This window comes from Lagopus leucura, unplaced genomic scaffold (assembly GCF_019238085.1).
Source record: "Lagopus leucura isolate 7727_CA_CO unplaced genomic scaffold, USGS_WTPT01 Super-Scaffold_100002, whole genome shotgun sequence".
NCBI classification, from domain to species: Eukaryota; Metazoa; Chordata; class Aves; order Galliformes; family Phasianidae; genus Lagopus; species Lagopus leucura.
Genome location: NW_024962263.1, coordinates 44,761,464 through 44,783,613, shown reverse-complemented (window position 1 = coordinate 44,783,613; position 22,150 = coordinate 44,761,464). Strand labels below are relative to the sequence as shown.

The window sequence follows — 22,150 nt, the reverse complement described above, 5'->3', positions numbered from 1 at the left end:
GCCCTTGCAACCCTCACACCTCGCCCACCGCGATGAGGAGCAGGCAACGGGCGGCCGCGGTCCCGCCCTGAGCAGAAGGCGGCGTGTACGGCGCCTCCCGGAGGGGGCGGAGAGGAGAGGGAGGCGGCAGCCCGCCCCTGCGTGCCTCTGCGCGGGAAGGAAGGGTTTTGGCGGGCTCGGCGGGGACGGGCGGACGGCAGGAGCGCGGACGGTAGGAGCGCGCCGGGCCGTGCGGACCGCTCGAGTCGCCTCCCACCCGCCATGCCGGCCGCGGAGGAGCCGTCGAGCGGCCTGGAGGGCGGCGAGCCGCAGTACCTGCAGCAGCTCCGGCACATCCTGCAGCACGGCCACCGAAAGGAGGACCGCACGGGCACCGGCACCATCTCCGTCTTCGGCATGCAGGCGCGGTACAGTCTGAGAGGTCGGCACCTCCGGGACCTGCGGTCTCTCCGGCTGCAGGCTGCCCCGGGAGCTGCCCGCAGCCCCCTCAGTCCCTCCCGTGCTCGCCCCCGTTCTCTCCGAGGGCCGACTTCTCGCCCCGAGGCTCGGCCGCCATCTTCTGCCGCCCCGCTGCAGGGCTGCACGGAGCGGGGCCGGCTCGGCGTCCCCCGCGATGTTTTCTGCATTGCGGGAAGAAGCAGGCGGTGGTTGTGGGTCTGGAGCCCGGCCCCGCTGCTCTCATCACTGATAAAGTAAGCAGGGGACCTCGGTGCAGGAAGAGCCGTCAGTGCGATAGATCCTTATAATATTACCTTAAGGCTCTGCTTCCCGTTGCGAATACCTCTGCAGCCTTGTGTGCTGCCCGCGTGTAGGTCCTCACCTCCATCTAGCACTGCAGTGCCCCTGTCAGCCTTGGTCCCAGTAAGAGAATGGCACGTCCCTTCCCAACAGCAAACCTCTGTGTCAGACAGGGGCATTGCCTTCCGTGTGCTGAAAAATGTCAGTTATTTGGGCAGATGGGATCAGGCTCTTATAAGCAGTGCCTGGTAACAAAACAAGGGGCAGTGGGCACAAGCTGGAACACATGAAGTTCCATCAGAGAAAAACATGCATTAGTCTGAGGTTGACAGCACTGGAACAGGCTGCCCAGAGGGGCTGCAGAGTCTCCTTCTCTGGAGATTTCAAACCGACCTGGGTGCTTTCCTGTGTAATCTACCGTAGGGAACCTTTAACTGGGGGTTGGAATAGGTGATCTCCAGATGTCCCTTCTAACCCCTAGGATTATTTGTTTTCATCCCAACAAATCTGATCATCTCTGACACCTTGTAACTTTTTCAGATCAGTTCCCACTGCTGACAACAAAGAGAGTGTTCTGGAAAGGAGTGCTGGAGGAGCTGCTGTGGTTTATCAAGGTGCTGTATCTGGATGGCTCTATCAGTAGTAGGCCTGAGAATGGCATCAATCTGATGTACTGGTGTGAAATGGGTTAAGGAATTTGGTGTAAGTGCAAGTGCTTCTGTTCGTACAGCAGAGCAGCCCATGTGTACAAGACTGTTGTTTTCAAAACATTCCATGTATTTCAGTGGATACTATTGCACTGCTACAAGTCAGAACATTTTTTACTTCTCTTTCTTTTTAAGGGAAACAGTCTGGTACAGGGAGAGCTTTTGCTGCAGTTAAAAAGAGAGTTTTGCTGCAGTTAAAAAGCCTAATGGAGTCTTTTATTAGTGTTTACATAAGAAATAATATTGTAATTTGCAAACAATCTAATAATTTGCTTTTCAATAGGTAGGTAGCTTGTATTGATTTGAACAGAAGCAAGCAGTGAGGAAACACAGGTGCAGTAAGACTGAAGTAAACACTAGTCTATTAAGTAGTAAAAAATGACATCCAGTAGGGCTAATTGCTGCAGTTAAGAATACTAAAATTCTGTAGATAATATGTTGCAGTACAAGTCTTCCTTGAAATGTTAGCTATTCCTTAAAATAGTAGCAATGTACTGATGTGGGAAAACCTAGACCAGGGCTTGCTAGACAGCAGGACTCACATACACAGATATTTTTTAAAGTATCTTTTTTTCAAAGATAAAAGACTGCGCACAGTTGTTACATTGGATTTTTGAGTGTGCTGTTTGGCACTCACTGCAGAATTCAGTGAAATTTTTCTAGTTCATTTTGCCATGTTTTTCATTTTTGTCATGTTAACAAAAGGGACTTTAACTTCATTAGAAGTGGCTTGGGAAAGACACTGTCTAGGCCATACTTTGATTTTATGAGAGTAAAATCTTGTTCTCTGTAGATGTGTTTGTGAAATTGTATACAGCAGGTGACCTTGAGACTGTACTTTTTGTGAGTTAAACAACAGCTTGGCACCTCAGGCTGAAGTCTGGTAAGGTATTTATAAGTTTTGTTCTGCCCAAGTGCGAGGGCAGCAACTAGTACATTAATCAGATTGTCCATCCTTTATGTTAAAAAAGGAGAAATACTGCTGAGTAGCAAAGCTTAATGCTTCTGCATCTAATCGTGTTCTGGGATTAGAAGGTAACTTCATACTGTCTGTATTTTGTAGGGTTCTACAAATGCCAAAGAGCTCTCTGCAAAAGGTGTGAAGATTTGGGATGCCAATGGATCACGTGAGTTCCTGGATAAGCAGGGGTTTTGCACCAGAGAAGAGGGGGACTTGGGACCAGTTTATGGTTTCCAGTGGAGGCACTTTGGAGCAGAATACAAAGACATGCACGCAGGTAATCACATAAAAATGCAGCCTTGATTACTTAGTGGGATGACTGGAACCTCACTTCCAGAAGTCTGTGGGTGGGTTGTACTGTTAAAAGGACTGTTCACGCTGTGGAATGAAAACAAGAATGAATAATCTGGGAGTGAATTTTGCTTTATACTTTTAAATTAGCTGAATCTAATTATTGTGAAAAATTTAGCTTTGTATGTGATAGTTTAGTATTTATAGAACAGAGGAATCATAATGTATACGTTATTTTTGCTTTAATGTAGAGATGGTATGGTCACCGGTACGTGGAGAGATGCATTTCTGTACTGCAGTCCAGAACCATAAGCTAGCTCAGTGACAGCAGTGGAACAAAGACTGCACTCTCTGAGTGCCAACAAAAGATGCTAATTCCACAATGAAGTAATGTTAATTCCATGATGCACTTGTGCTGGCAGGAAGTGGTGTTTGTTCTGTATGTTCATGGGACATTGTGGAAAAGAAATCGTAGAATCACAGAATGGCCTGGGTTGAAAAGGACCACGATGATCACCCAGTTTCAACCCCCTGCTATGTGCAGGGTCACCAACCAGCAGACCAGGCTGCCCAGAGCCACATCCAGCCTGGCCTTGAGTGCCTCCAGGGATGGGGCACCACAGCCTCCTTGGGCAACCTGTTCCAGTGCGTCACCACCCTCTGTGTTCAAAACTTCCTCCTAATATCCAACCTAAACCTTCCCTGTCTCAGTTTAAAACCATTCCTCCTTCTCCTTTCACTATCCATCCTCGTAAACAGCCATTCCCCCTCCTGTTTATATGCTCCCTTCAAGTATTGGAAAGCCACAATGTGGTGAAGTTGTGGGGTTTTTCCGTTTTACAGTTAGAACAAAGCAGGATGATACTATAGATAGAACAGCTGTAATGAACTACAACATGATGCAGTTTCTATTATTTTCAGTGGAATTAATTCATTAAACTTACTTTGAAGTGTTTGGGTGGTTCTTTCTAAACCGTTGAAGGAGAGGATGTCAAAAACAAAACCTAGGACTGCCATTAAAAGAAAAGTAAAAAAAAAAAAAAATATATATATATATATATATATGTACATCTGGTAGAATGCAATTTATTTTTTCCTCTTGTATTTTTTTGTCAGTATGTTCTCAAAGTCGACATTAGTTACAGATACTGTATTTACTATTGGCATATTGACTACTGGCAGAGTACAGTTTTACCCTACCGTAAGTGGTGCAAACAGTGAACTAACAAATGTAAAAACTTAGTAAAACGTTTTAGCTTTCCTAACTTAAAAGATCTGAGTTACTCGTGTACTACAGAAAAATAAATGAGATAAATTTCCATTGCTAATGGATTTCATTATGTTGCGCTACTAATGCATGAATAATTAGCTTCAGGATCTTGAAAAAGTTTCTGGCACAGTGCTGTTGGTGTATTACCATGTTGTTTGCAAACCAGCTTGGGTCTCTCTCTGCAACTGTAATTTGGTGTTGGGTTGCAAGAAGAATTATTAGAAAAAATTAGTTACCAGCCACGCTAATTCACTGGCATGAGTCAGAATAATGAATAACAACTAATGACTCTTCTTATGGTGGTATCCATTCTGCTGTTAATTCCAGTGAGATTCTCTATAATTGACATGGAGCCTAAAATCAGCCAGCAAGGGTCACTGGGTGAATTGTAATATCCTGTGCCTTCTGGCTCCGAGTGTTTCGGAAATTTAGTTTTCATAAATGACCTTGGTGAGTGCTAGATAGATGTATGTATTCACTTGTTAAAAGCTTTCTTCTTTTAAGCATTCAAAGAATGCATGGCATTCTGTGTTACTGGTCTGGATGTGATTTTTGAATTTTTTTTTTTTGAGTAGGAGTACTATAGCAGATAAATTTAAGCTGCAGACAAAGGCACATGAAACAGGATGGGAGAATTACTTTAAAAAGCATGAATGTGAGATTTTCATTTCTGTTGCTCATTCCAATACAGCTCTGTCCTTTTTAGGTATCATGAATGTCATCATTCATCGTCATAACACGTTTTGTACAATTAATATATTTGTATCACAACCTTTGTTTCCTGGGATGTAGTGTAAGTGCAGACTTCTAGTTTTTGATGCTTGGAAGAAAACTTTTTAGATAGGAATCGTCCCATTTCAGTGGATGCTAAAGGTAGTGGAAGCACTCAAAAGAAATAGTTGGACATATTGTAGTACAGAAATGAGAACTTCACAAACCTTAGAGCAGCCAAAGAAAGACCAAGCATAACCTACGCTTGGTGAGTGCCAACAGATAAATTTAGTTGCCTTCAAAGTTTCAGTAAGATCTTCAGAAGCTGTCATTTGCTTTCCAGTGGGATGTGGGCTGGGCTTTAAAAATAGATAATGATTTGAATCTGACTTAGATCATATTTGGTATCTTTCTTCAGATTATTCCAACCAAGGAGTTGATCAGTTACAAAAAGTGATTGAGATGATCAAAACCAATCCAGATGACAGAAGAATCATCATGTGTGCTTGGAATCCCAAAGGTACTGAACCGTGCACTTTAAGGGAACGTTATAAAATATATAGACTGTATTCTAAGTACTGTGTCAGCATCGGTTCCATGTTACTGCATTTCCTTATTCTTTATAAAATTAGCAGAAATGTTGGTCACTGAGTACAATTGGTCAGGGGTTGTCAGTTCTCTTTCTGCTTAATTCTTGTGCTCAAACCTCGAAACTTTTCAACTATTACTTCCAAGTTTTTATCTCCAGGTTAAAGTGAGGGATCTACATGGCTACCAGTGCCTTTTGACATACAGTCTCTGTTCAGAGACAGAAGTTATGTTAACAAGGTTAAAAAACAACAAAAATAAATATACCAAAGCAATGTTGTTGTTGTTGTTGGGTTTTCTTTTTTAGCCATATATTAAATAGTAAACTTAGAAAAAAAACATAGAATTTGAGAACAGAAGTGTTATTTTTAGTGCAGTCATTCTTCTTGGGCATACGTTAGCCTGTTCACTTTGAAGGATTATTTCTAAATAAGAGCTAGGGCTAGTGGTTGTTTTACTTTAGCAGCAGTAGATCCATACACCAAAAAAAAATAATAATCCCCCAACATTCTCCTTTAGTGTCTCTGAAAGGGGATTCCACATGCTCCGGCTGCTATTTTTAAGGCTAAATGTTCTCACATACCAGGAGTGAGTTCAAGTTTTACTTAAACTAGCTGTAGGTTTACTGTCTTCACTTTAAGTGTAAACACTCATATTTTATTTTCTGAATTTATTTATCAATGATTAGTCAGTTTTAAATCTCAACAAGCAATAAAGTTACATTGCAGTGAGAAATGAGTAAGGTAGAGCAGCTGTAAGTTGCTTTAGGATGCATGCTTAATTTCGCTCTCAAAGTCTTCCTTTAGGGAAATAGATTGGCTCCCCTAGGTGAGTAAGGCTAAACTGCTGTGCAGCATTATGGCACAAATCTGTTCTATAGAATATCCGTTTATGACTTTTCTGATCGTAAAGCCCAGGAGACAGCTGGTCATGACCCAGTCTTAATTGCTTAGGCAGCAGGTGCTCTCTTGTCTAAAGAGAAGCAGCAAAAGAATGATGGCCGTATCAAGCTGCACTACCTCCTGTATCTCGCTGTGTTTGTTCAGTTTTTGCATTTTCTAAGTTTCTGACACTAATGTGGTTTTATTTCTTCCCCCCTCCCTTCTTCCTGTATTGTAATTCTTAGATATTTCTCTGATGGCCTTGCCACCTTGCCATGCTCTTTGCCAGTTCTATGTTCTAAATGGCGAACTGTCTTGCCAACTGTACCAGAGGTCTGGAGATATGGGACTAGGAGTGCCTTTCAATATTGCCAGCTATTCACTGCTCACATACATGATAGCCCATGTCACAGGGCTGAAGGTAGGCTGTTTAATCATTTTATTTGAGACTGTCTGAAGAGTGAGGGATTAAAAGACTCCAGTGTCATATTCAGGGCAAACTGAAATTGTAAAATCACAAGGTTGGAAAGGATCTACAAGATCATCTAGTCCAACCACCCTCTCGTTAGCATTGCTACCACAAGCCACTAAACCATGAAATGAATGTACTGTTCAGGATCTTGTGTGTGTGTGTGTATATATATATATATCATACATATATATATCATACATATATATATATAATATATATAAAAAGCTAGATTGTTTAGGAATTGCTAAGTCACAGAACTTGCAAGCCTGCAAATTGTATTTGGATGCTCTTGAAGCGCTTTGGGGTTTATCTTGTTGCTGACACCTCTGCTTCCACAATGTACATTGTTTAGCAGTGGCTAAAGATGCTAGTTTGAAACAGCTTGAGCAAGTAATACATATGAGATGTGAAACAAAGCTGGATACCACTGCTACATCTGTTTGCAATGGATGAGCTATCTACTGATCATGGATGATCAACTACTGACTGAGATCAGTAGTATTTGTTCAGTCACTGTAGCTATCGTGTATTCTTCCTTTTCAGCCTGGAGAATTCATACACACCTTAGGAGATGCTCACATATATCTGAATCACGTGGAGCCTCTAAAAGTTCAAGTAAGTACTCATTTTGTGTTCTTATACTTTATTTTCCACAGTGCTCATCAAATACCAAATTGTCTCAATATTGTACATACTGTTTTCCAGATGCTAATTTGCATGGCTTTTTTTTTTTCTTCCACATTTCTGCCCTAAAAATTGCATTTCCTGAACTGGTCTTTAACCTATGTAGAATTTGTATTTATTCTTGTTTGTAACAAACATGACTGAAATGAACATCTGTATACGACTCCAGATCGAAATGGACTATTCTAGAACTAAGTTAAAGATCTTGAGTCCATACCCCTATTTTTGACTTTGTCATTACATAATTTTAGAAAATCATTCTGCCCAAGAGGATAAACACAATAAAATGTCTTTTGAGGTATATCAGGAAACGATAATTTCATCAATTCAAATTAGTTAATCAGTTTCCTTGGATAAGGCTGTATTTTCTTCAGGAAATAATTTAGTGCAGGAGAGGAAAATAAGAATTTTAGTTGGATTGAGTATCCTCACCATTCATAGAGCTCAAAACCACCTCGGGAAGTACCTATTGGATTGGGCCCTAATGTTCCTGTGAGAAATTGCAGCACATTTGATGCACATCTTCATCAGAATTTCCAATTTAGTTTTGTCTGGAAGGAATCTAATTTGCATCCACTAGAATAGCTCTGCAAACTCAGACTGCTCACAGTGCAGTTGGATGCTGCTGCACCCAATCAAAATACTAGATTATGTCAAATCATATTGTAATAATTTTTTTTTAATGCTTTCTTGGGAAAGAAGGAGAATCTACGTGGGGAAATCTGAATTTAGATTAACGAGATCTAATTTATAACACAAAGTCCCTGTCTCTTAAGTATTTATTACTTCTGTGCAATTAACCTAGGACATGCTTTTATTTTAGCTTCAAAGGGAGCCCAGACCTTTACCTAAACTCAAAATCCTTCGTAAGGTTGAAGACATCAGTGACTTTAAGGCAGAAGACTTTCAGATTGAAGATTATAACCCTCATCCACCTATTAAGATGGAGATGGCTGTTTAATGCTATTAAACATCTTCTATTAATATGGAAATCTACTTAAGCTACTTTGCTTCCTTTGTACTTAAATTTACAGGGTTTTTTAAATATAATTCTAAAGGCATATGGTTTAGTATTGAAAAATAGACCAATGTTTCCTTCATTACTAAGTTGTGAGAACAAATATGTAGGCATGGAATTTACTGCTGTTTTTTCTATCTGCTATGAAGCAGAGTAGAATTCCTGGCTTCTGCATATCAAACAATGAATTTGGATTATTTATTCCTCTCTAAATAACGCATTTAGTATGCAAGTGTTGTTTGTGAGATACTTTTCTACTGGTTATTTCATTTGACTGTGGCTGTTTCAGTTACTATTCAGCTATTATTTCTGAGTTGTATTTGCTTACGTGCTTTATTTAGGACCGAAAAAAAGAGCCTTTATGTACAACAGAAGATTCTTTCATAGAGGTCCTTAAAATAATTTGCTTAATAAAACTTTGTTTTTTAAAAAAAATCTTTTGGAATCCATGTTTAATTTTAATATGCTTGCAGTAAATAAGAGTTGGAAAGCGAAGGGGCTACAGGAGAGCTAGGGAGGGACTTGGTGTAATGGCATGGAGTGACAGGACAGGGGAAATTGGCTTTAAAGTAGAAGAAGGTAGATTTAGAGTAGATATTAGGAAGAAATTCTTTACTGTGAGTGTGGTGAGACACTGGAACTGGTTGCACAGTGAGGTTGTGGATGCCCCATCCCTGAATAGGGCTGTGAGCAACTTGGTCTAGAGGAAGGTGTCCCTGCCTACAGCAGGGGGGTTGGAACTAGATGATCTTAAGGGTCCAATTCAAACCATTCTGATTCTAGGATTATGTTTGAGCAATCCAGTGCATGCTACCATGGGCAAGAATTTCCTGTATCTCCTTACACAGAACAGTCAGCTTCTACTATTAAACTAGTTGCATCTTTCTACCCTTATTTCTTACTGAAACTATGTTCAGGATATTAATACTAATCATTGTGTTTTGATTTCCAGCTAGTAGGGCTAAACCTAAATTATTGCTGTTTTTTCTCTGATGTAGCCTGACCAATTCCAGAAAGAGGATATCATTGCCTTTTTAAGTGCATGAAATGTAAGCAAGCCACTGCTTCTCAGAGAGGTTCTCCTTATTTCTTAGTCTTTCTTGAACAGAGATGAGCAGACCATACATGTTATTCCAGCTGAGGTCAACCTAGAAACATGAAAGGATCAAGCTGATTTTTTTTCTGAGGCTGCTTTATGTGGGTGCTCAGTAACCAACTTAAACAAACTTGGGCCTTTGCCTTCTTTCAAATTGCTGAACTCAGAAATTCATTCAAGCAGTTACTTGTTACTATGCCTAAAAGCCATGTCACATGCTCTTCCCTGTACATTTTGTTCCAACCCTAATAGTCTTACATTTAGAAGTAATCTAGTTAGGCTATTCAAGACCATCTCCATTAGTTAGGATGTCACCCATCTCGTATCATGACCATACTCTTGTAAGTTAGCAATTGTTGAGCATATTTACAGTCCTCCTAAAGTACAGGGAAACAGTGTAAGTTGCAAGTTCACTTAACCATGCTGTCCGCACTTAGCAAGTTGAGTTCCTTCTGCTGGAAACCAATTTATGCAACACTTCAGATAAGATGCAATCTGCATGGTGTTCTAGCAAGCGTAGCCAGAGGGAATGCGTAACAAAATGACTAATGGCTTGAGTGAAGTGAATGAGTCTCAGTGAAATGAACCAGTACAGGAGAAGAAAGAATTAAAGAGAAGTTAGTCCAACTGGAAAGAAAAAAAAATAAATCTTAAAGTACTACCTTTGTGAAAATGGTGTATTCTTGCATATGTATGTACATACACAGCATGCTTTAACACAGTAACAGACCAGTATACATCTGGAAGAGCTACAGCTTTTCTGTGCAGGAATCAACTGAAATATCACCTTTATCAGGACAGTTTACTACCGATAGCAGTTGCTGAAATGATACACACACTTTTGAGTCCAAGGTAGTTTATGCTGCTCCAGAGATGAAAAATATGTAAGGTAGAAATGTTTTACTATGCAGCAGGCTTGAATGGGAATAAAAACGTAAGCACACTTTAAATTAACAAGCATTAGACTTCTATATTTTCAGGCCAAGAAAATGAATATTCAAAGAATCTGAATACATAGACTTAAACATGAGGTACTCAAAGGATTTACAGGGCGTGAAGCTAGTTCAGTGCTGGCAAACAGGACTGGTATGACTGAAGGCTGTATTTAGAACACTGTAGACAAAACACAGGACACTGCTAGATCTTTTGGGAATCCCTGAAAGGAACCCAAAGGCCTTTTGAGAGAAGGATGTGTTCTTACACTTAATTCCTGATAAATAAGCTTCCTACCCCTCGTGTTTTCCATCTGCTAATTTAAAGATTACTCCAGGTGGCACTGAAAATCTGTTCACTACAAGCTCTGCACATCCACAGCATTTCTGAGTCCTTGCCATTTGCCCTGTTGACTGCTACTCATTCTGCCTCAGAATCTGGCCCTTTAAGTTTCTTTTTCCATTCTTGTCATTCATTCTCTGAATGCATCCTTCCATAATTTCTTCCCCCTTTCTTGGCCTTACTGTAATAGCTGCAAGAATATTATCTAGTCAGATGAGGGGTCAAAAAAAGAAGAAACTCTCTTGTCAGCCATCAAAATCCACACTTAACTTCCCTTTGGCCCACAGTGACAAGACATGCATGCTGGGAACACCAAATAGCCGCATCCTTTTAAAAGGGAAAAAAAATAGCCACCTCACAGTCAGTTCTTACAGCAGTGTTTTGTATAGTCAGCATGCTTTCAGGATTTCTGGATGCTGAGATATCATCGAGTGTCATCAATTGCTGGACTCATTAATGGAAACCAGCACTCTTAGCATGAGGGCAAATAGGAACTGAAAACAAAACAGAGCAATGTGTGGATTTACTTAAGTGAAGAACATGAGAGGAATGACGAAAAGGTAAAGATGAACAACATTCCTATTCTTTTATATTTTAACACAACTCCTGAAATCTGTCACAGCAATTTCTGCTGGAGAAAAAGTGCCCAAGGCCAAAAGGTCAAAAGCCTTTTGGTGCAGCCCTATAGTACGACATGAAACAAACAAAAATTACTGCACTGCATACAAGCTTATGCTTACAAATCACAGGCATGACAGCTGAAGAAACTCAACAGGCCAAGTTGGAAAGTAGGGAGAAATAGATTTTCTTACTACTGCTGCATTTTGAAGAGCCTTATTCTGGATCTTCTTGGTGATCAGTGGCATAGACAAGGTTTCATTCACTCTTCCCTGCCTGCAGCTGACAATCTGAAGATAACTGAAGGCTCTAGCTTGTAGAAGCTCTTTAAAATATCACTCTGTTGTAGCACTGCAAGGGAAAAAAATAACAAGGTCTGAAGTCTCCCAAATTAACACATTACAAGAACTGCTAAAAGAGCTGCTGGCAACTGATAACAAAACATTTGTACGGTATCCCTTCCGTGTGGTTCAGTGAAGCCAAGTTATTTTATTACTCAATTTAAATGAAAGAGTGCGAGTATTTGGATGAAACAACGTTCAAGGATGTTACGGATCCTTGAAAGAGCCACATTATGCTTGTAAGCTATTAAGAGAGCTATAAGTGACACAAGTGGATGAAATGAGCTAGTTACACATAAAAAAAAAATACATCTGTGCATGTGGGCATAGTGTTCAGAAATTAGTGCCCCTTTACTGGATGCTGAACTGCACAAGTGAAAAGTGAAGTGGAAATGGTTCTTCCATTCAAGGACAGGGGGCTTACCCCAAGCAAATAAGACTGACTTTGCACTGAAGATTATATAAACGCTCACACAGCTCTGCCAAGTAATGCCTCACACATTCCTCAAAATCTTTGTAAGATTTGCTCCTTTAGGAGCCAGTTCAACCCCCTCCCATCACTCAACATCCATGTTCCCATTCCAGAACTGCAGATGCAGTGAGGCCTGGGCTGTCAGCCCTCCTTCAGCATGCTAAGCACTGCGCTGCTTGGAACGTGATTGAGCAGCTATCCTGATTTTGAGACAGCCAAAGTGATTGCTCTGCAGAAAATCACTCTTGCACTTGGATAAGAGTCAGGCTTCAATTTCTAACCGTGCTGCAGAATATCCTGCCTGGAGCTTGGCTAAGTTGCTGTCAGTTCAGGCTTCACATTCATTTCCCAAGGTTTGTAGTACTGATAATACTATTCCTTCTATTCACAGGGGAGTCCTATGGACAAACAACAAACACATCATTTGCAGGTGTTACAGTGAAAAGAAGAAAAAGATAATAGAAACCATCAATTAAAATCAATACTCAGGACTAGCATTCAGTTTATAAATCTGAGTTATATTAAAATTCAAGTCCTTCCTACTAGACCTTCTCCCTGAATTCACTGCCTTATCTACTTGCAGAGAATACTGACAGTGAGAAGCACGATGAAATATGCTGATGGTAGGACTTGGAATCAGAAATGGGCAGCAGGGAAGCTACACAACAATCACTTTGATTCCAGTTGTCATAGAGAACTGAGAGTTGGTTAAATCACACTGTTGAGCTGTTCTCACGAAGAAGCAAAAGCATGTCTGGCTGGTTCTTGGTGATACCAGGCAAAGTACTAGCAACAAAGCCAATAGTTATACACAGAAAAAAAAAAAAGTCAAACTCACCCCACTGGCGAAAGCACTCTCTGGTCATACAGCACTCCTCAAGAAGCAACCTAGGACTAAGAAACACTCCCCCTCCAGTGGCTGCCCTTATATGAGCCCAGCATGCCTCCACCATGGGTCCACCCTTTCTGGGCACATGGAGAGCACAGGTGCTAACAATCTGCCTTTGCTTCCCTGGTTTAGGGATTCCCCTTCACCAGGTGCTCAATCACCAGCTCAAGCCCTGACCTAACAGTTTCCCTACATGGGCTCTGCAGATTTAATATCAAGACTTGGCAAGAAGATGGCTGCAGTAAAAAAGCATTTACTTGAGCTCGAAGTCTGCTGTTCTGAAAGGTACCAGCCTGACTGTTGACACTTCACTATTAGTGATATAGTGTGATACAGTTATTACATTTATTAGTTTTGGTCTTTGAACTCATTGAAGTATTTAATGTGAAAAGTGTTCAAGTGTAACTGATGACAGAGACTCCAACACAAATGCTGGCAAGGAGTTTCCTTGAGGGAAAGGGAAGGCTATTTACAACCTTATAAAGCTGCACAGATGCCACCCAAGTGTGCTGCAAGGAGCAGCCAGCCCTCACTGCACCCTGACCAGGACACAGCATGCCATCTTTCTTCCAGCTCTCCATCTTTGAAGTGGCTGCCAGCACGGCAGAGCTGGCCGCAGGGGATGTGTGCCCATTCTCCATCCCATCCTGCAGTCAGAGGAGCTGACGTGGTGAGCTCTGAGACCAGCACCAAGTGGCCTAGCCTTTCTGAGCAAAACCTGCTTGGGGTAGAGGCCAAATGGCTGATGGGGTGATGTGGAGGCTGGGCTAGGAAACCTCAGCCTCTGCATCTGCAGTGAGCATGAGCTGAGTATAGTGCACTGAGTTTATCAGCACATACCAAAGAGACCTCCATTTCTACCCGATACCCAGTTCTCAGTACTCACATTCTCTGGGTATATCCCAAGGAATAGACAGGATTGCAACACTCTGCCTTACTGGGAGAATTAGTTAAATGACATTGGACATGGTTATCACCTCCCAAAACCTATTTGCAAAGTTACATTTCTACCCAGTCCAGGAAAAGTTCTCAGTGTTGAGGAGCTAGCAGTGAGAACTGACCACTAGCTGTCAGCATTTCTGTGTCTCTCACACCGTTTAAAACCTTGCTTTTGTCAGACCAAGCATTCAGACCCATTTCACCTGTTAGGACAGTGCAGGCAACATAGGGTGCTGTCTGGGCCGGATTTCAGTGCTTCAGCTTCTGCTTCTTCTGAAGCGTTTGTGTTAAATAGCCCACCAAAGGCTGCTCCTTGGAGAAACTGAAAGAGTACAGGTGTTTTAATCTTTTTTTTTTTTTTTTTTTTCTTGAAAGCCATAATTTTGATCAAATGGATTAATTTTACTGAATTAGCCCTCTGTCTTCTCCTCCGTTATTTCTCTGTAAGAGAATTGCAAATCGGAAATATCCTTGGAAGCAGCAGAGAACAGCACAATCTCCTTGCTAATCCACCACAAACAGCTTTACAGCAAAAAGTCACCAGTACATGGTGAACTACATGGCTGACTGCGCTCCTGGGACACAAGGAAATGCTGGCATTCACCACGCTCTATCTCACACGGCCGCTTCCCATTCTCTAGGGGCTGTGGAGTAATGGTTCTTATCAGGTGCAGTTCTGCTTTAGCTCACCCCCTTTTCCCAAGCAGGCAGTTTTGGAAGGTTTCTGTTGGAGAGCAAACGTATATACCAAGTGACATTGAAGAAGAATTTCTTCTCGCTCTGTGGATTTCATCTTTATGTTTGCCTCTCCAGCCTAAGTCCCTCAGACTGAGCTGCTCCCACCTGAACTGATGAAACAGTTCAAGAACAAGGAAGAGGGAGGGTACCAAGGTCCACCTTTGAAGGATAGATGGCTCTCCATGACTTCTATTAGCACATCAGTGGTATATCTGAAATTTGTGCAATTGTTTGTCACATTGGTTTAAGGATGATGAATAAAATAAAAAAAGCACAGCATAATAGAAACGTATTAAAACAGATGAAGCGAGGCTCGCCACTTGAGGCACAGCTATTAGTCTTTCCCTTTACCCTTGATCCAGCAGGGAGCCAAGGCAGAGTAGCTCTTCTGTCCCAGCCATCAGCCTGTGATATGCTGCCAAACATAGACTCATAGAATCATTAAGATTGGAAAAGACCTCCAATATCATCTAGTTCAGTCATCAACTCTTCCCCACCATGCCCACTGACCACATCCCTCAGTGCCACATCCACACAGTTCTTGAACACTTCCAGAGACAGTGATTCTACCACCTCCCTGGGCAGCCTGTGCCACTGCCCAACCACTCTTTTGGAGAAGAAATTTCTCCTAATATCCAACCTGAACCACCCCTGGTACAACTTGAGGTCATTTCCTCATGTCCTGTTGCAGTCACCTGGGAACAGAGGCTAACCCCCACCTCATCACAACCTCCTTTCAGGTCATTGTAGAGAGAGATAAGGTCTCCCCTTAGCCTCCTCTTCTTCAAACTGAACAATCCCAGTTCTCTCAGTTGCTCCTCACAGCTTTGCTGCCTTTCTCTGAACATGCTCCAGGGCTTTCTTGTAGTGAGGGTCCCAAAGCACAGTACTTGAGATGCAGCCTCAGTGCTCTTTGTGTGATTCTGGGCAAGTCACATCAACAGCCAGTGCCTCTTTGTTTGCATTGTGAGGAGAATATCCCACCCACATGCCCTGGGTGCAGTGAAGCCTGTCTTACAGAGGCTGATGTCCTGTAGCTTTCTCAGCAGGCTGCAGCAAGCTCATCTCACTCATGAAGACCAAAGGGCATTCAGCATCTTATATCACTGGGTCTGGAGCAGAAAGTAACAAACCAGAGACGTGCAAACTCGCATCTGAGGGTGACTAAGAATAATGATGAATCCTTGAAGAAGCTTAAAATAATAGAGTATGTACTTGGCAGATTACTAATTAGTGTACATATATGTATATATATATTTCTATAAGAAAGAATTACAGATGTAAACTAAGAGAGGAAAAGCCTTATTACCAGGTCACAGTTTTGAGGGTGAACATCTGATGGCTTGGAGGTTTTTGACATATGCAGCAGTGACAGTGAAACACCAGACTGAGCAGCAAAGGAGGAATTGCTCATTTCCATGGTCTGGGGCACCCACTTCTGCTTCAGAAGTGCAGCTGCAAACAGGGCAGGGAATGAACAACTGCCTGGAGGAAGAGTTCTGTATAAACAAAGTTGATGCTTACATAAGCAAGAACACTCAGTATTTAGAAAACCCATTCAACTCTGATTATACTTAAATGGCTGGTGCTATTCTGACAACAGCAGCACACAGATTATACTTAGCCTATTAGTGGTCTAATTACTATAATCTTAAACTCAGTGTAGCTAATGAACTTTGGTATCAAATGAAAAAAAACAACTCTCCTTTGCAAATGGCAATCCATCAGTCCATTGATAAATACAGCAAGGTGAAATATACAGATTTAAGGTAGGGACCTTAACAAATAGCAACAAATATAAATGCTGTAAACCATTTCTATTGCTCTTGGAGTCCTTTAGCTTAAGGGAAAGAATGCCCACGCTGGACACAAGCCAGTTTGAATCATTCCTCAGTGCTTCCGAACACCAAAGCCGATAAGCATCAACAGCCACCGAGGCACTGGATGACTGTCAAAACGTGAATGAGTGTGGGGACACCAAGCAAAGGGTGAGTGCAGCCCCTGCTGAAGTTCAGGAAAAAACAAGTTGTGAGCAAGCACAGGATGGATTTTCAGGGGTCCATCCATCAGCATGTACTTACCAGTAACTGCAAGAGACTTGGAGGCTGGGCAGCAGAGCACAAAGCGCAGGGGCGAAGGGCTTCCACAGAGAGGGGATTTTGATGAAGAAGGAATGCTTTCACAGCAGCTTGCTGCAGTGCTGGTGCATGACTGATTCACCAGGAATGCTGCACTCAGGTTTCCCTTTTAAACCTGCAGCCTGCTCTTCGGGCCCCACTGAGTTTAATGGGGTAACTGGCTTCTCTCCATTAGGAAGCACAAATTGAAAGCAACACAAGGGCCAATTTCTCTGTACTAAAACAAAATACTTGAAGGAGATGTGTTTTGCAAAAGTATGCAGTGCTGGGAATACTTTGATCTCCTCAATAAAGTGGTTATTACAATTTTTTAAAAATCTGACTTAAAAGAGAATGTTAAAATTAACCAACATGCTGTGCACAAGCAGCAAATACTTGTATTCAAAACTGACATGGGAAATTTGTTCAGAGTGGATTCACTAAAGGACCTATGGGGAATGCCAGAATGAACTCCAGTAGATTCCTGGGCACTGTGCACCAAATGGAGAGGAAGGAAACCTAATCTAGACAACTTATACATACACAGGGAAAGAGACACCAAGTTAAGCCAAAGTGCAATCGCTCAGGCCAAACTCCAGCAGCAAGCAGCCCTGTCAACTCAGGATTCAGACACCAGCACCTCTCTGCACCATTTTTTCCTACGAAATGCTTCAGGCTTATTCTGGAAAATGCTGCTCTTTTTATACAGGGACTCCCTAACCAACACCAAGAGCTGCAAGGAAGCAGGCACAGTGAGCTGAGCAGACACAACCACCACAGAAGACAGAAACACTTGGTGTTAGCTTTTCTCCATTTCCACCGCGCAGGGGAGAAGCAGCTCTTCAGTGCCTTGTGTGGCAGTTCTAATCCTTTCCAAAGCATCAGGAGGAGAAGAGATGACACCTGTAGTGTCATACCTCTGCTCTCTGACTTGCTCTGCACAGCTGCCACGAGGCCTACAAGGCAACTCTCATTCCTGCTCTTTTAGACATTCACTCTTATATCTACTGCACAATACAAAAGCTAGGCAGACAGATATCCATCCAGACCTGCCTGCATGACAATTTGAGCCACTGCTTGCAAGAGAATACTCTGTTTAAGAAGAGAGCGCTCTTGGGGTTTCAACCCAACACAGCTGTGTGGTTCCACAGCAGTCTTGTGTGCTGGGGGGGGTGGGAAGCTGTCACAAACACCTGCAGCATCTTCCCAAAAGGAAAATGAAAATAATGAAATAAATAAAACCCAAGGATTTTATTGGATTAAACAGATAAACACAAATAACAAGAGTGGGGACTCATTACGTTTAGTTTGTATTCACTTTCCACGTTTCAGGTTTCTCAGTATGGTGTAGATAGTGCACTTCAGAACAGAGAGCATTCTTAGATGGCTGTGGGTAAGGCAGCATTCTGCCTGGGAGGCTCCAGGAGACTTTCTTTGTTTTAAGGTCCTTTTTCTCAGGTTAATGATCAGTGGTAAGAGATAGTCACAGCCCCAGCGAGATGACAATTCAGTGGGAAGGATAAGAACATGTCAGGTTCTTTTCATTTTATCTAAACAGTAGAATCATAGACGTTTTTATGTTTGGAAGTTTACTCAAAAATATGAAAATATTCTGACAACACTACAGTTTGAAAGAATGAATGACAGAAACAACCTGCAGGCCTCTCACAAAGAGCAGACGTGGTAACGGTGGGATGGACAACAGGGAGATTACCAGAAATTACACGATTGTTACCATTAAAAATAGAAAACATCAATTACATTACAGGACATACTTAAAGTACAGTACATGTTGCGGGTCATAGAATCTGTAAAAATGTTCTTAGTGCTCTGTTACGAGTCGTTACTGAAACAAAACCAGCCGCCGACAACACAGCTGCCTCATCTATAGTGGCACTGCTCATGAACTTCAGGATCTGCGATCCGAGTTGTACTGGCCTTTAAGACAGGTAACATTCAATGAAGTTGAGATAAAACACCAGCTACCACAAGAACAGATTTAGAAAATTCCCTGAAAGAATTGTGCAGAAGCCACCAGAGGCTGCCAACAGCAGATAAAAGAGGAAGGGAAGGCAGCCCAGCTGCCAGTTGGGAGCCCACTTTGGAAGTTCTCTACTGAGAACCCCAAGCTTGTCTGTCCATCCAGCTGTTAAAAGAGGCTCAAAATAAGTCTAGACAAAATTATTCTAGCCAATTCCTGCCAAGGACTTCTGAACTGCTCTGGAAAATATCTCCCCTTTGACACCAATAGTTTATAACACATCACGAAGTCAGCATCTTTAAAGTACACTGGAACACTTTACAGTGGATAAAAATACATCCCAAAGTCAACAAGACAGCTACAGCTTCTAAGTTCAGTCTCCCCTTTTATTCCACTCCTTTTCCCCTCAATATGAAGACCACTCTGCTTTCGTTCCCCCCTGTGTCTCTTCCCCTCCCAAATAAGCAGATGCAATCAAGGAGAAATTTATTTTGAACCAATTCTGCAAAACAGTTCAACAATGCCATACTTTATAAAAATACTTAGTTACATAATTAAACTTATTACTATTTATATAAAAAGTGTGAATGTGAATTTTAAATTCTGTTAGGGTAAGAACCACATCATCAAGATCTTCTGGTGAAACAAATAAATTTTCATAAACATACAAACTCTTTTGGAGAAGTCTTATAATACACAACCATTTACAATGAACACGTTCATTAAGTTAGTGTTTTATTCCTTTACTATACAAGTGTTATTACAATGAACTGTTCCATTCTGTAATTAAAATCCAAACAATGCCAATGTCATTTTTGGCATTTTTTGTTATAGCTGTATTAATACATAAACTCACATGATTGTGTTACTTATTTTAAAATACTTAGAAAAATTAAAATTCCATCATATATTTTTTTTTTTTAATTTTTGTTGTTTTTTGTGGGTTTTTTGTTTCTTTGTTTTGTTTTTCTTACATAAAGCCCTTTTAAAATTTGATAACCACAGATGTATAGGTGATGAGTGATGATGACAGAAAATGGAAAATGATGGCACTGTTCTTACAAAGATCTGTTTGGTAGCTGGATTCAACTGAGTATAAACTCATGAAAAATGATAGGTTTAGTACCAGAACTATATCATCAGCTTTTCTGAAAATCATTTGTTGGATAGCTTTACAATGCTAATATGAATTCAAACCTGACAGCTGTGTAAGAGTTTAGTGTTTCAAAATTAAAGTATATAAGCTCAATCAGAAATTCAAAAACGTCATGCAAATTGCTGAATAAAAGACATGATGTTATTGCTTGATATGTCAGTAGCCAAAGAAAATAAATTTGGATGTAGTGTGAGCTGGGCCAACTGCCAGCAAATTTCCATGTCACTATATTTGGACAACATTAAATATATTTTCTCCCTTTAGTTTTTAAGTTTTCACATTTTCTTTTGTTTATTTTTAGTTAAATAATTCTGGGGGCGTAAGAGGGAACAGCAACTGTGTCTAGGGTGTCTTAATAGTCAAGAAAAGCAAAAGTGCAATCAAATCCCTGAACTAGTGACATCTAACGTTTGTGGCACCCACCCTTACTAACACATGAGCCACATACAACAGTACCAAATCTGTCTCTGCAAAAGGACTAAGAAGTGTCCATTTACCACCTCCAGCCTAGCTCTCAAGGTGAGCTTTGTTCAGGAAGTCTTCCCACTTAAGAGCTCACTGTAGGATAGGAACTTAGAATTTTTAAAGGATTTCCTCCCCTGATTGTATCACATAGTTTCAAGTTCAAATATCACCATACTTTATCACATAATTTTATAAAATATTACCTCATTTTCTAGTTACCTTCATTATTCTTAATTAGCTACGCAGAAAGAGAAGAAGAAAAATCTCTCATGCTACTTTCCAGTTATATTAATACAAGTATTAACACAGTGTGTTACGCTCTCTAATTTCACTATTGAGGTGTACCATTCAGATCAAGATCGTCACTCACCATTCCAATTTCTTTTTAACCTGCCTACCCAAATTCAGACCATGCAAGAGGAAGCTTAAAGATCAAGACTATGCATCAAATATGGTGGTACCATATTTGGGCGTGGGGGGGGACACATAATTTTGGACATAGGAAATTTTATAGAACTGGAATGGAATTGCTTGGTCCCACAGAGTTCTTCTGCTTTAAAAACATCCTCCCTCAAGATCACTTCCAGACAATTCCCTCTTTCAGAAGATGATTAAATGTTGGACAAATAAAATACATGAAACATTTTTTTTCCTGCTACCGTTCACACCAACACTCATTTTACTACCTCACATTTTCAGTAAGCTTCCTTTGGACCCTGAAATAAGTTGGGAAATAGGAAATAAAGACATGTCATTGGTAAATTAGATTATAATACTTGAAAAGTGGTTTTGTGCAACTGTATTATGAAATTCCAGTTTGCCATTAAGAGCATGCAAAGTAGCGAAGATTTTCTTTCCTTTGATTCCTTACAGACGTCAGGAATTCTTTGCAAGTCTTTTACATTTGGCAGATTTGTGCATGTTATATAGACTGTTGGCTTATAAATTGTCCCCAGGCTGGTACTGTGGTTCTGTAGCAGTAAAGTAGTCCTCCAGGAAAGACTGTATATATTCAAATGTTGGTCTCTCATCAGGGTCTTTCTTCCAACATAGTTTCATTAACTCATGGAGGGATTCTGGGCAGCCCTGTGGGCAAGGCATCCTATATCCACGTTCCACTTGTTCCAGAACTTCCCGATTCACCATTCCTAATAAAAAGAAAGCATGTTAGCTTTGAATGACATTAAACAAAGAACAGATAAACAGAAAGCTTTTCCAAGTCTTCCTCTACCCCTCCTCCACCACAATGTTGTTCATGATGTGCATGTGACTCTATCACATCAGCACTTTATAAAGAATGAATTTTTTTAAATCTTGGTTTAAATACATTTCCTAAAAATTATTTCACCGTGTGATAATTCCTTACTCCTTGTTTCTTGTTCATTTTTATAGTTACTAATATGTTTTATTATAGAACATTTACCAGTGTCTTGGGCCCATTCTTTCAAAAAGAAAGACTGAAGCACAAATACCTTCTGTCTCCCTTGGGTTCTATTCAATTTGAAACAAGGCCAAGAAAAAGGCATTATATGCCTAGCAGGACTGCCTTATAATTCTATTCATGGCAAAATATCCAGTAGATCACGTTGCATACTTCTAGTTTCAAAAACTGGTCTGGTACGTTCACTCTGGGATGCTTACTGGAAAATGTATGAAGTGAGATTTTCAAGAACAGATAGATAGGAAAACATAAGAACACGCACTAATCTTAAAAGAACTACCAGTCATATTCACAAATGCTA

General features: G+C 40.9%; 2 protein-coding genes and 1 long non-coding RNA gene across 3 annotated transcripts in view; 1 reads left to right on the top strand and 2 right to left on the bottom strand.

The window, feature by feature from the left end:
* The first annotated feature begins 258 nt into the window (after positions 1 to 258).
* On the top strand, positions 259 to 8,700 carry TYMS (thymidylate synthetase). The gene is made up of 7 exons (XM_042869519.1): positions 259 to 421; positions 1,279 to 1,352; positions 2,509 to 2,683; positions 5,097 to 5,198; positions 6,393 to 6,568; positions 7,163 to 7,234; positions 8,127 to 8,700. The coding sequence occupies exons 1-7, from the start codon at positions 262 to 264 to the stop codon at positions 8,262 to 8,264; spliced, it is 897 nt and encodes a 298-aa protein (XP_042725453.1). The 5' UTR covers positions 259 to 261; the 3' UTR covers positions 8,265 to 8,700.
* Positions 8,701 to 10,185: 1,485 nt separating this feature from the next.
* On the bottom strand, positions 10,186 to 13,078 carry LOC122179094. The gene is made up of 3 exons (XR_006178533.1): positions 12,962 to 13,078; positions 12,076 to 12,521; positions 10,186 to 11,661 (listed from the first exon to the last, which is right to left on the bottom strand). It is a non-coding gene; the product is annotated as an uncharacterized LOC122179094 (long non-coding RNA).
* A 4,976-nt stretch (positions 13,079 to 18,054) lies between these two features.
* YES1 (YES proto-oncogene 1, Src family tyrosine kinase) overlaps positions 18,055 to 22,150 on the bottom strand; it is a 53,132-nt gene continuing 49,036 nt past the window's right edge. Inside the window, exon 12 of the mRNA XM_042869602.1 lies at positions 18,055 to 21,556. Coding sequence (XP_042725536.1) covers positions 21,348 to 21,556 — 209 coding nt within the window. The 3' untranslated portion in view covers positions 18,055 to 21,347. The remainder of the gene's footprint in view (positions 21,557 to 22,150) is intronic.